The 10,986-nt window shown below is 44.9% G+C and overlaps 1 protein-coding gene and 1 long non-coding RNA gene across 13 annotated transcripts; one reads left to right on the top strand and one right to left on the bottom strand.

Annotated features, from left to right (window-relative positions):
- Positions 1-2,310: 2,310 nt before the first annotated feature.
- On the bottom strand, positions 2,311-7,386 carry LOC127008902 (putative autophagy-related protein 11). Its single transcript, XM_050881382.1, has 2 exons — positions 6,117-7,386; positions 2,311-5,528 (listed from the first exon to the last, which is right to left on the bottom strand). The coding sequence occupies exons 1-2, from the start codon at positions 6,972-6,974 to the stop codon at positions 2,562-2,564; spliced, it is 3,825 nt and encodes a 1,274-aa protein (XP_050737339.1). The 5' UTR covers positions 6,975-7,386; the 3' UTR covers positions 2,311-2,561.
- LOC127008903 (uncharacterized) lies at positions 4,920-6,253 on the top strand. 12 transcript variants are annotated; one of them, XR_007761427.1, is made up of 4 exons: positions 4,920-5,051; positions 5,262-5,429; positions 5,682-5,723; positions 5,808-6,253. It is a non-coding gene; the product is annotated as an uncharacterized LOC127008903 (long non-coding RNA). The 12 variants fall into 12 exon arrangements; XR_007761421.1 differs by having other exon boundaries at positions 5,766-6,253; XR_007761417.1 differs by lacking the exon at positions 5,682-5,723 and adding an exon at positions 5,472-5,681 and having other exon boundaries at positions 5,724-6,253.
- Positions 7,387-10,986: the final 3,600 nt, after the last annotated feature.

The raw sequence follows: 10,986 nt of genomic DNA, 5'->3' as shown, positions 1-10,986 counted from the left end.
CCTAAGTCTTTCTGTTTTGTTCCTCTTCTGTATTCATTGTCAGTCGGTAGTTTTAGAGTTTGTCGTGTTCTTTTTTTATTATTCGTCTTATCCCCGCGCTCGTCTTTCGTTTCTTGGAGCTGGACGAGGATTTGTGTGTCCTGGCGGTGCTCGTTGTTTTGTTTTGTTTTCTCCTGCACCTATTGTGCGTGGATAGGGAGGGGAATAGGGCTAAAACAAGGAGGTCATTTGTGTTGCAATGTTTCAGGCTTCCCGGACACACAGACACCCACACTCGGACTTTAAGACAAACTAACACGTAATACTTCTCTCGGGGTCGTCCTTAATGTCTTCGAGTACTTCAATTTCCCCCCTTGTTATCCACTGGCTCATCAGAACACTTGCAACACACTCACTCTGGATTCAAGACAAACTAACACGTAATACTTCTCTCGGGGTCGTCCTTAATATCTTCAAGTACTTCACTTTCCCACCTCGTTTTCCACTGGCTCATCAGAAAAATTGCAACACACACACAGAGGCTTTAGAACAGACCAGCCCTCTAATACCCCTAATGGCTCTGCGGTCGTGAAGGAGGTGCAGCTCTTCCAAGGCTTTACACACATAAGCCACTCCAAGAAGTAGTCACAATCTGGCCTCAAGTCGGGCGCGAGGCGGGATCAAAGAGACTGCACATTTTTCTTCGTCAAGGCGCAGAGACAGTGAAGGCGTCGGGTCGGGGATAAGGAATGTCGTTTCCCGGTCATTAGGGAGGGACAAAAGCTGAGCTGGCAACTCATACATATAAATGGAGGACTATAGAGAGAAACGAGGACGCCGGATGAACTGCTGTGAAAAATGACCCGCCGACCTACAGATATGGAAGGGAGGAGGCCGAGGAGGAGGAGGAGGAGGAGAAGGAGGAGGAGACATAAAGACGTGGGGGGTGATGGCGTGGATTGGCAGAGGAGTGAAAAGGAAGAAAGGCAGGAAAAATGGGGGAAGGAAAGGAAATGAGTTAGGAAAGGTTAGGTTAGGAGGGGTGAGCCATATAGTAGTAGCAGTAAGAGAAGGAGGAGGAGACATAGAGACGTGGGGGGTGATGGCGTGGATTGGCAGAGGAGTGAAGAGGAAGAAAGGCAGGAAAAATGGGGGAAGGAAAGAAAATGAGTTAGGAAAGGTTAGGTTAGGAGGGGTGAGCCATAAAGTAGTATTAGTAGGAGAAGGAGGAGAAGGGGAAGGAGAAGGAGGAGTAAGACATTAAGAGGAGTAAAAGGCAGGAAAAATGAGGGAGGTTAAGGAGTTGGGTTACTAAAGGTTAGATCAGAATATATGAAGATGTAGGAGGAGGAGGAAGAGGAGGAGAACCAGAGGGAATAGGAGGCTCATAACTAATACATAAATCGTAGTGAACGGAGGACAGCTATGGAGACAGATGGGAAAGATAACCAATGAAGATCGTAGATACACCCAAGAATATGCTCATAAAAACTGACAGCCCATATCGCTAATCCTTTTCTCCCTTCTAACCCACAACCCTCATCTTCATATCCCTTCCCCAGACATCCTTCTACCTATACAGCAAGCCACTTTCTCCTGGTCTCCTGCACCCGAAATTTGCCCCTCACAGATCTAGGCTTTGTTCAAATCTGGTATAGCTAACATGAGGATGCCTTTCTGTGGTACTCTCAACCCATATCAACCTTGGCTTCTCAATCTGCGTCTCAATCATATCACACGTTCAGCATCTCTTCATAGCACGTATACTATCTTTCTCCTTCCTTTTAGCTATCTGTCGTGTTCCTCTATGTCTCCCTTTTTTATATTTCTTTCGTTTGTTCCTGTTTTTACTTTTATTCCTGTCCATGCTCATCTTTTTCATCATCACTTTTTATTGTTTTTTCTCCTCCTCTTCCTCCTCCTTTTCTCCTCCTCACTCCTTCCTTTTAGCTCCCTCCATGTCTCCTTTTATTTTTATTTTGTTTGTTCCTGTTTTTTCTTTTACTCCTGTTTATATTCATCTTCCTCATCATCACTTTTTTTTCTTTTTCCTCCTCCTCTTCCTCCTCTTTCTCTCCCTTTCGTTTGTCTCTGTTCCTGCTTCTACTCATGCTGCCGTCCCACTTCTTCACCATCATCTTTCTTCTCCTCTTCCTCTCCTTCCTGCTCCTCCTCCTCTTCCTTCTCCTTCTCTCCCTTTCGTTTGTCTTTGTTCCTTCTTCTACTCCTGTTTCCGTTCCTCTTCTTCAGTGTCATCTTTCTTCTCATCTTCCCCACCCCACCCCACCCCACCGGCCAGTTTCAAATGGAAATACTATAGTACCTTTAGGATAAATTTACTGATAGATAGAAAGGTTTTAAGAAACGTGAGAAATACAGCGCGGTTTGGGGCAAGATGCTCAGGGCTCCAAGAGAAATTGAACCAGAGCTTTGTCCCGAAGAACCGCCGGTGACCGAGAGAACCTGCCAGGGTTGAGGAAGCCGGGAGGGGGAGGGGGGAGGAGGGGAGGTCGACGATAGGGGAGTTACGTCGGGGGGAAGGATGGGGAGAGGGAGGGGTGTCTTCCTCAACAGGAACGAGGTCAGTGGAGCATATCATGGTCATTGTCGTCATTTTCTTCCTTGGACATGTCCAGCGCTTTCACAATGTCGTCATTTTCTTCCAAGAAGATGTCTAGCACTTTTACAATGTCGTCATTTTCTTCTTTGGACATGTCCAGCGCTTTTACGAAGTCGTCATTTTCTTCTTTGGACATGTCCAGCGCTTTCACAAGTTCGTCATTTTCTTCTTTGGACATGTCCAGCGCTTTTGCAAGTTCGTCATTTTCTTCTTTGAACATGTCCAGCGCTTTTACAAGTTCGTCATTTTCTTCTTTGGACATGTCCAGCGCTTTTACAATGTCGTCATTTTCTTCCAAGAAGATGTCTAGCGCTTTTACAATGTCGTCATTTTCTTCTTTGGACATGTCCAGCGCTTTTACAAGATCGTCATTTTCTTCTTTGGACATGTCCAGCGCTTTTACAATGTCGTCATTTTCTTCTTTGGACATGTCCAGCGCTTTTACAAGATCGTCATTTTCTTCTTTGGACATGTCCAGCGCTTTTACAATGTCGTCATTTTCTTCTTTGGACATGTCCAGCGCTTTTACAATGTCGTCATTTTCTTCTTTGGACATGTCCAGCGCTTTTACAATGTCGTCATTTTCTTCCTTCGACATGTCCAGCGCTTTTACAAAGTCGTCATTTTCTTCTTTGGACATGTCCAGCGCTTTTACAATGTCGTGATTTTCTTCCTTCGACATGTCCAGCTCTTTTACAATGTCATTTTCTTCCTTGGACATGTCCAGCGCTTTTACAAAGTCGTCATTTTCTTCTTTGGACATGTCCAGCGCTTTTACAATGTCGTCATTTTCTTCTTTGGACATGTCCAGCGCTTTTACTAAGTCGTCATTTTCTTCTTTGGACATGTCCAGCGCTTTTACAATGTCGTCATTTTCTTCTTTGGACATGTCCAGCGCTTTTACAATGTCGTCATTTTCTTCCTTCGACATGTCCAGCGCTTTTACAATGTCGTCATTTTCTTCTTTGGACATGTCCAGCGCTTTTACAATGTCGTCATTTTCTTCCTTGGACATGTCCAGCGCTTTTACAATGTCGTCATTTTCTTCCTTGGACATGTCCAGCGCTTTTACAATGTCGTGATTTTCATCCTTCGACATGTCCAGCGCTTTTACAATGTCGTCATTTTCTTTCTTGGACATGTCCAGCGCTTTTACAATGTCTGACTTGGACATGTCCAGCGCTTTTACAATGTCGTGATTTTCATCCTTCGACATGTCCAGCGCTTTTACAATGTCGTCATTTTCTTCCTTGGACATGTCCAGCGCTTTTACAATGTCGTCATTTTCTTCCTTGGACATGTCTAGCGCTTTGACAATGTCGTCACTTTCTTCCAAGAAGATGTCTAGCTCTTTTACAATGTCGTCATTTTCTTCCTTGGACATGGCCAGCGCTTTTACAATGTCGTCATATTCTTCCTTGGACATGTCCAGCGCTTTTACAATGTCGTCATTTTCTTCTTTGAACATGTCCAGCGCTTTTACAAAGTCGTCATTTTCTTCTTTGGACATGTCCAGCGCTTTTACAATGTCGTCATTTTCTTCCTTCGACATGTCCAGCGCTTTTACAAAGTCATCATTTTCTTCTTTGGACATGTCCAGCGCTTTTACAATGTCGTGATTTTCTTCCTTCGACATGTCCAGCGCTTTTACAAAGTCGTCATTTTCTTCTTTGGACATGTCCAGCGCTTTTACAATGTCGTCATTTTCTTCCTTCGACATGTCCAGCGCTTTTACAATGTCGTCATTTTCTTCTTTGGACATGTCCAGCGCTTTTACAATGTCGTCATTTTCTTCTTTGGACATGTTCAGCGCTTTTACAGAGTCGTCATTTTCTTCTTTGGACATGTCCAGCGCTTTTACAATGTCGTCATTTTCTTCTTTGGACATGTCCAGCGCTTTTACAAAGTCGTCATTTTCTTCTTTGGACATGTCCAGCGCTTTTACAAGTTCGTCATTTTCTTCTTTGGAAATGTCCAGCGCTTTTGCAAGTTCGTCATTTTCTTCTTTGGACATGTCCAGCGCTTTTGCAAGTTCGTCATTTTCTTCCTTGGACATGTCCAGCGCTTTTACGAAGTCGTCATTTTCTTCTTTGGACATGGCCAGCGCTTTTACAATGTCGTAATTTTCTTCCAAGAAGATGTCTAGCGCTTTTATAATGTCGTCATTTTCTGCCTTGGACATGGCCAGCGCTTTTACAATGTCGTCATATTCTTCCTTGGACATGGCCAGCGCTTTTTCAATGTCGTCATATTCTTCCTTGAACATGTCCAGCGCTTTTACAATGTCGTCATTTTCTTCCTTGGACATGTCTAGCGCTTTTACAATGTCGTCATTTTCTTCCTCGGACATGTCCAGCGGTTTGACTAGGTCGTCATTTTCTGCCTTGGTAATGTCCAGCGCTTTCACTAGGTCGTTATTTTCAGCCTTGGAAATGTCCAGCGCTTTCACAATGTCGATGTTTTCAGCCTTGGAAATGTCCAGCGCTTTCACAAGGTCGTTGTTTTCAGCCTTGGAAATGTCCAGCGCTTTCACAAGGTCGTATTTTTCAGCCTTGGAAATGTCAAGCGTTTTCACAAGGTCGTTGTTTTCAGCCTTGGTAATGTTCAGCGTTTTCACAAGGTCGGATTTTTCAGCCTTGGTAATGTCCAGCGTTTTCACAAGGTCGGATTTTTCAGCTTTGGTAATGTCCAGCGTTTTCACAAGGTCGTTGTTTTCAGCCTTGGTAATGTCCAGCGCTTTGACAAGGTAGGATTTTTCAGCCTTGGTAATGTCCAGCGCTTTCACAAGGTCGTTGTTTTCAGCCTTGGTAATGTCCAGCGTTTTCACAAGGTCGGATTTTTCAGTCTTGGTAATGTCAAGCGCTTTCACAAGGTCGGATTTTTCAGCCTTGGTAATGTCCAGCGTTTTCACAAGGTCGGATTTTTCAGCCTTGGTGATGTCAAGCGCTTTCACAAGGTCGGATTTTTCAGCCTTGGTAATGTCCAGCGTTTTCACAAGGTCGGATTTTTCAGCCTTGGTGATGTCAAGCGCTTTCACAAGGTCGGATTTTTCAGCCTTGGTAATGTCAAGCGTTTTCACAAGGTCGGATTTTTCAGCCTTGGTAATGTCCAGCGTTTTCACAAGGTCTTTGTTTTCAGCCTTGGAAATGTCCAGCGTTTTCACAAGGTCGGATTTTTCAGCCTTGGTAATGTCCAGCATTTTCACAAGGTCGGATTTTTCAGCCTTGGTAATGTCAAGCGTTTTCACAAGGTCGGATTTTTCAGCCTTGGTAATGTCAAGCGCTTTCACAAGGTCGGATTTTTCAGCCTTGGTAATGTCAAGCGTTTTCACAAGGTCGGATTTTTCAGCCTTGGTAATGTCCAGCATTTTCACAAGGTCGGATTTTTCAGCCTTGGTAATGTCAAGCGTTTTCACAAGGTCGGATTTTTCAGCCTTGGTAATGTCCAGCGTTTTCACAAGGTCTTTGTTTTCAGCCTTGGTAATGTCCAGCGTTATCACAAGGTCGGATTTTTCAACCTTGGTAATGTCCAGCGTTTTCACAAGGTCGTTGTTTTCAGCCTTGGTAATGTCCAGCGCTTTCACAAGGTCGTTGTTTTCAGCCTTGGTAATGTCCAGCGTTTTCACAAGGTCTTTGTTTTCAGCCTTGGTAATGTCCAGCGTTATCACAAGGTCGTTGTTTTCAGCCTTGGTAATGCCCAGCGCTTTGACAATTTCGGATTTTTCATCGTTTGAGATGGCTTGCGCTTTCACAAGGTCGTTATTCTCTGCCCGGCAAGTGATCAGCTCTTTGACCAAACCATTATTTTCTTCCCAGGATAAGGAGACGACTTCTTGCAGCCTGTCAGTTTCTTTCCTAGCGTTAGTCAGGTCACGGAGCAGGCCGTTGTTTTCTTCCCGGAATGAGAACACAACTTTTCGCATCCTGTGAATGATCTTCCCAGCCTTATACAGGTCGTTGAGCAGGACGTTATTTTCGCGTCGCAATAAGTACAGGTCATTGAGGAGCCCGCTGTTTTCTTCCTCCAGGGCAGACCTTTGGTGTTCTTTGTGTCTCCAAGCTGCTTGTTGAGCCAGCAGCGCCCTGTGTAGGACGCTGGCTTCATCATTGGCCTGCAGCAGGAGGACGGACAGGAGGGCGTTTTGTCTGGCCAGGTCCTGCATGGCCTGCTGTGTCCGCTCCTGTTCGGCCAGCAGACTGGCAGTCACCCACGCCTTTTGGGCCCCGAGCTCTGCCGCCGGTGGTCCTCCTTCCCCAGGCCCGGCGACGGGCAGCTCCTCGGCGGGCGGGGTTGTAGGGCCGAACCCGATGCTCTCTAGGAGCAGACTGGCGACCAGGGCCCACCACAGCATCGCCAGAACAACGTCTAGGCGCATCGTGATGATCAAAATTGAAGTACAGCTGAATATAAATAAGTGCGGAAGTGAGAGACAACGAAGGGAAGCGAAAGTGAGCTGAGAGCCGGACAGCGAGGAAGGCAGCAGAAGTGTGTCCTCCTCTCCCTGCAGCGTTGCCCGACTTATTAGAGAGAGAGAGAGAGAGAGAGAGAGAGAGAGAGAGAGAGAGAGAGAGAGAGAAGTTGATTGAAGTGAGAGATAAATGAAGGTAACTTAGTTTGATAAAAGATCCTCCTTCTTCCTCCTCGTCTTCCTCTTCCTCTCCCTCTTCCTCTTCCTCCTTCTCCTTAAATCTCACCAAGGAATGTGTTGGTTTTTATGTAATTGCAGTAACCTAACCTAACCTCCTCCTCCTCCTCCTCCTCCTCCTCCTCCTCCTCCTCCTCCTCCTTCTCCTCCTTGCGGGCGATGGACAGTTACCGAACACCTGGCGTCTTCCACAGGTATATTAGTACTTACCTCTGTAGGGGAAGGGAAGGGAAGGGAGGGAAGGAAAGGGAAGGAAGGGTAGGGGAGTGAAGGGAGGAAAGGAAGGAAGGAAGGGAGGGAAGGAAGGGAAGGGGAGTGAAGGGAGGAAAGGAAGGAAGGGAAGGAGGGAAGAAAGGGAAGAGGGAAGGGAGGGAAGGGAAGGGAAGGGAGAGGATGGGAAAGATATGATGAAGGACAGGAAAAGGAAAGCAATTAACAGGTGTGCATTCTTCTTCTTCTTCTTCTTCTTCTTCTTCTTCTTCTTCTTCTTCTTCTTCCTCTTCTTCTTCTTTTTATTATTATTATTATTATTAGTTTTATTATTTTTTTTTTATTATTATTGTTTTTATTATCACTGTCAAATGTTATGTCCTCTTTCCTTAGACTTTTGCATCGTAGGTCGCTTCAGCATTTATATATATTTTTTATTTTATTATTACCATCACCTTTACTGCTACTACTACTACTACTACTACTACTACTACTACTACTACTACTACTACTACTACTACTACTACTACTACTACTACTACTACTGCTATTTTGCCAAACTCTCGAACATAAACACACGAATTTTAATGTTTACTGAGACTGTACCTCCTCTTCCTTAGCTCCCCTTCCACCCTTCCCTTCTTATCTCCTTCCTATCTTCCTGTCCCATCAACCCCCTTACCTCCTCCTCCTCCTCCTCCTCCTCCTCCTTCTCCTCAAAAGACTCAAAGACTGGCTCACTGAAAGAAAATAACGAGTTGTACTCAACGGACAGGCCTCCGAGTGGCTCCCGGTCACAAGTGGAGTGCCACAGGGGTCAGTGCTGGGACCCATACTTTTCATCATATATATCAACGACCTAGAACTAGTAACTAGAACTAGAATCCAATCTTTTAAAATTTGCCGACGACACAAAGGTGGGTGGGAAGGCCCTCACGACGGCAGACTGCGAAATTATCCAGAGAGACCTGGACCAGATCACTCGGTGGTCAGAAAAATGGCAGATGTCCTTCAACACTACCAAATGTAAAGTAATGCATATCGGATCCAGAAACAGCAACCACATATACCACATGGGTGGCGAACCACTACATGTTGTGCAAGAGGAAAGAGACCTCGGGGTCACCATCAGCAGTGACTTGAAACAAACAAAACACTGCAAGTCCGCCTGTAAGAAAGCCAATACAATGCTTGGGTTCATATCGAGGAACTTCGAATACAAGACGCCGGGAGTTATGTTATCCTTGTATAATTCGCTGGTAAGGCCCCACCTGGAATACGCCGTGCAATTCTGGTCTCCTAATTACAGGAAAGACATTGAATTACTTGAGAGAGTACAGCGCCGCGCCACGAAGATGATACCATCACTGAGGACGAAACCCCATGAAGAACGACTCGAGCGACTCAACCTCTTCACGTTGGAAAAGAGACGACTGCGGGGAGATATGATACAAGTCTTTAAGTACCTGAACAAGCTCAGCAACGTTGATCACTCCAAACTCTTCACGCTACAAACTAACCTGAGAACAAGAAACAACGGAAAAACAATTCAAGCAAAACGATGCAATACCGACATCGGCAGGAGTTATTTCTCGAATAGAGTTGTTCGCCACTGGAACAGCCTTCCTGCAGAAGTGGTTAGCGCAGAAACCATCAACTCCTTCAAGAAACGCATTGATCGCCACTTTGCTGCAACGGGAGTGAACTGAACGTTCCCAAGAGTAGGTACACAAGTGCTTTAATCCTTCCCTGCAAGCCACTCCTGTGGCAAACGGATTGATTAAATCACTGAACGCAGGCAGCCTAGTAATGAGCCAACAGGCTTTCTGCTGCCTGCTAGTCCATGTTTCCATGTTTCCTCCTCCTCCTCCTTCCGTCCCATTATTGATACGGATCGAGGCCATATTCCGCGCCACACGACACATCACTAAACCTCTAAAATGTGTGTCTGCTTCGCTCAGATTCTTTAGGCCTACCATAAGACGCTCCTAAATCTTCCTTATGAACCAACCAACCTGCCTCAGCGTGTCTGGGAGGGAGGGAGGGAGGGAGGGAGAGGAGGGGGTTGTTTGTGGCGGCTTACATATGCTTCTTTTTTTTGTGGTGATTTGGTTGTTGTTGTTGTTGTTGTTATTGTTGTTGCTGTTGTTTTATAGTTATCTCACTTCTTGACTTGATAATCTATTTCCATCACATTTTTCCTTTTTATCTTTTCTTTGGTTAATTGACTTCCTCATTTATCATCCCTTACTCAATCTTTTTCCGTTCCTTTTTTTTCCTTTCTTCTCCTCTTTTTACCATCATCATCATCATCATCATCTCTCCTCTCCTATCTTGGACTTTTTTCTCATCTCCTTACTCAACATCCTTCCTTTCCCTCTTCTTGTTATCTTCCTCCTCCTCCTTACTTCTCCTCTCCTTTCCTATCTTACACTTTCCTCTCATTTTCCTATTCATCTCTTTTCCCCTTCCTCTCTTTACCATCCACTTCCTCCTCACCTCTCCTCTCCTTTCTTATTTTATACTTTCCTCTCATCTCCATTTCCAACTTCTTTCACTTTCCTCTCCTCACCATCCTCCTCCTCACCTCTCTCTACTGTCTTATATTTTCTTATCTTAAACTCTCCTCTCATCTCCCTCTTCATCTCCTCTTCCCTCCACCTCTTGCCCCATCCACCACGCCTCCCTCCCTCCCCTCTTTCTGGTCCTAAATAATTAAGTTATAATAATGAGGAAATAATGACTAGCCCGGAGGAGGAGGAAGCGCGGCGCTGCTCGGGGATAATGAAGATGGACTATTTTCTCGACGTAAACACCTACAGGAGACTAAATACCCTTCACGCCCCTTCTTCAGGTTGGCTACTCCCTGCTCCCTCCCCTACCCCTCGTCCTGTCCATACTCCCCTCCCGCCGTCTTCCTCTCCCCTCCCTTACTCCCCGTTATTCACCCACTCTCCCTCCCTCTCTCCCCTTACCTTCCCCATTTCCCTTTTCCCTTCCCTTCCGCCCTTACTTCCCTCCTCTCCTCTCCTCTCCTCCACCCCATTCTTTCCTTCTCCCCTCACTCTCAGATTTAGAAAGGTGAAGAAATAGAAAATGGAAGAGAGAAAAATGTTCGTCTTGGTGAAAATATTTGGTCTTCCGTCACTTTTTAGATGTTTATTTATTTATTCAGTTGTTGTTGTTGTTTTCTTTTTTTATGGCTGAGATAAGTTTGGTGTTGTGTAATGACTGTGGAGCTTTTTTTGTGCCTATTTCAAGGGGAGGCTCTTAACACATTGCTCGTTTCTTCTTATTTTTCTTTATATTCCTTTTACGTTTCTTTTGTTTCTATATTAGGACCCATCCTCATCATCATTATCATTTATCATCATCATTTTTTTCACATCCTGACCACAGAGGATAATGTAACTGAAGTATTTGTTTGTGCTAATTTCTTTATGTTAACTGATTTGGATCTTTTAATTATGATTTTTCACTGTCATCATCATCGTTTCCAAGATTATTATTATTGGCTATAATATTTACGTGT

Source organism: Eriocheir sinensis, chromosome 39, assembly GCF_024679095.1.
Source record: "Eriocheir sinensis breed Jianghai 21 chromosome 39, ASM2467909v1, whole genome shotgun sequence".
Taxonomy (NCBI): domain Eukaryota; kingdom Metazoa; phylum Arthropoda; class Malacostraca; order Decapoda; family Varunidae; genus Eriocheir; species Eriocheir sinensis.
Note: the sequence above shows the minus strand (reverse complement) of the source record. Positions and strands in the feature narration are given on the sequence as shown.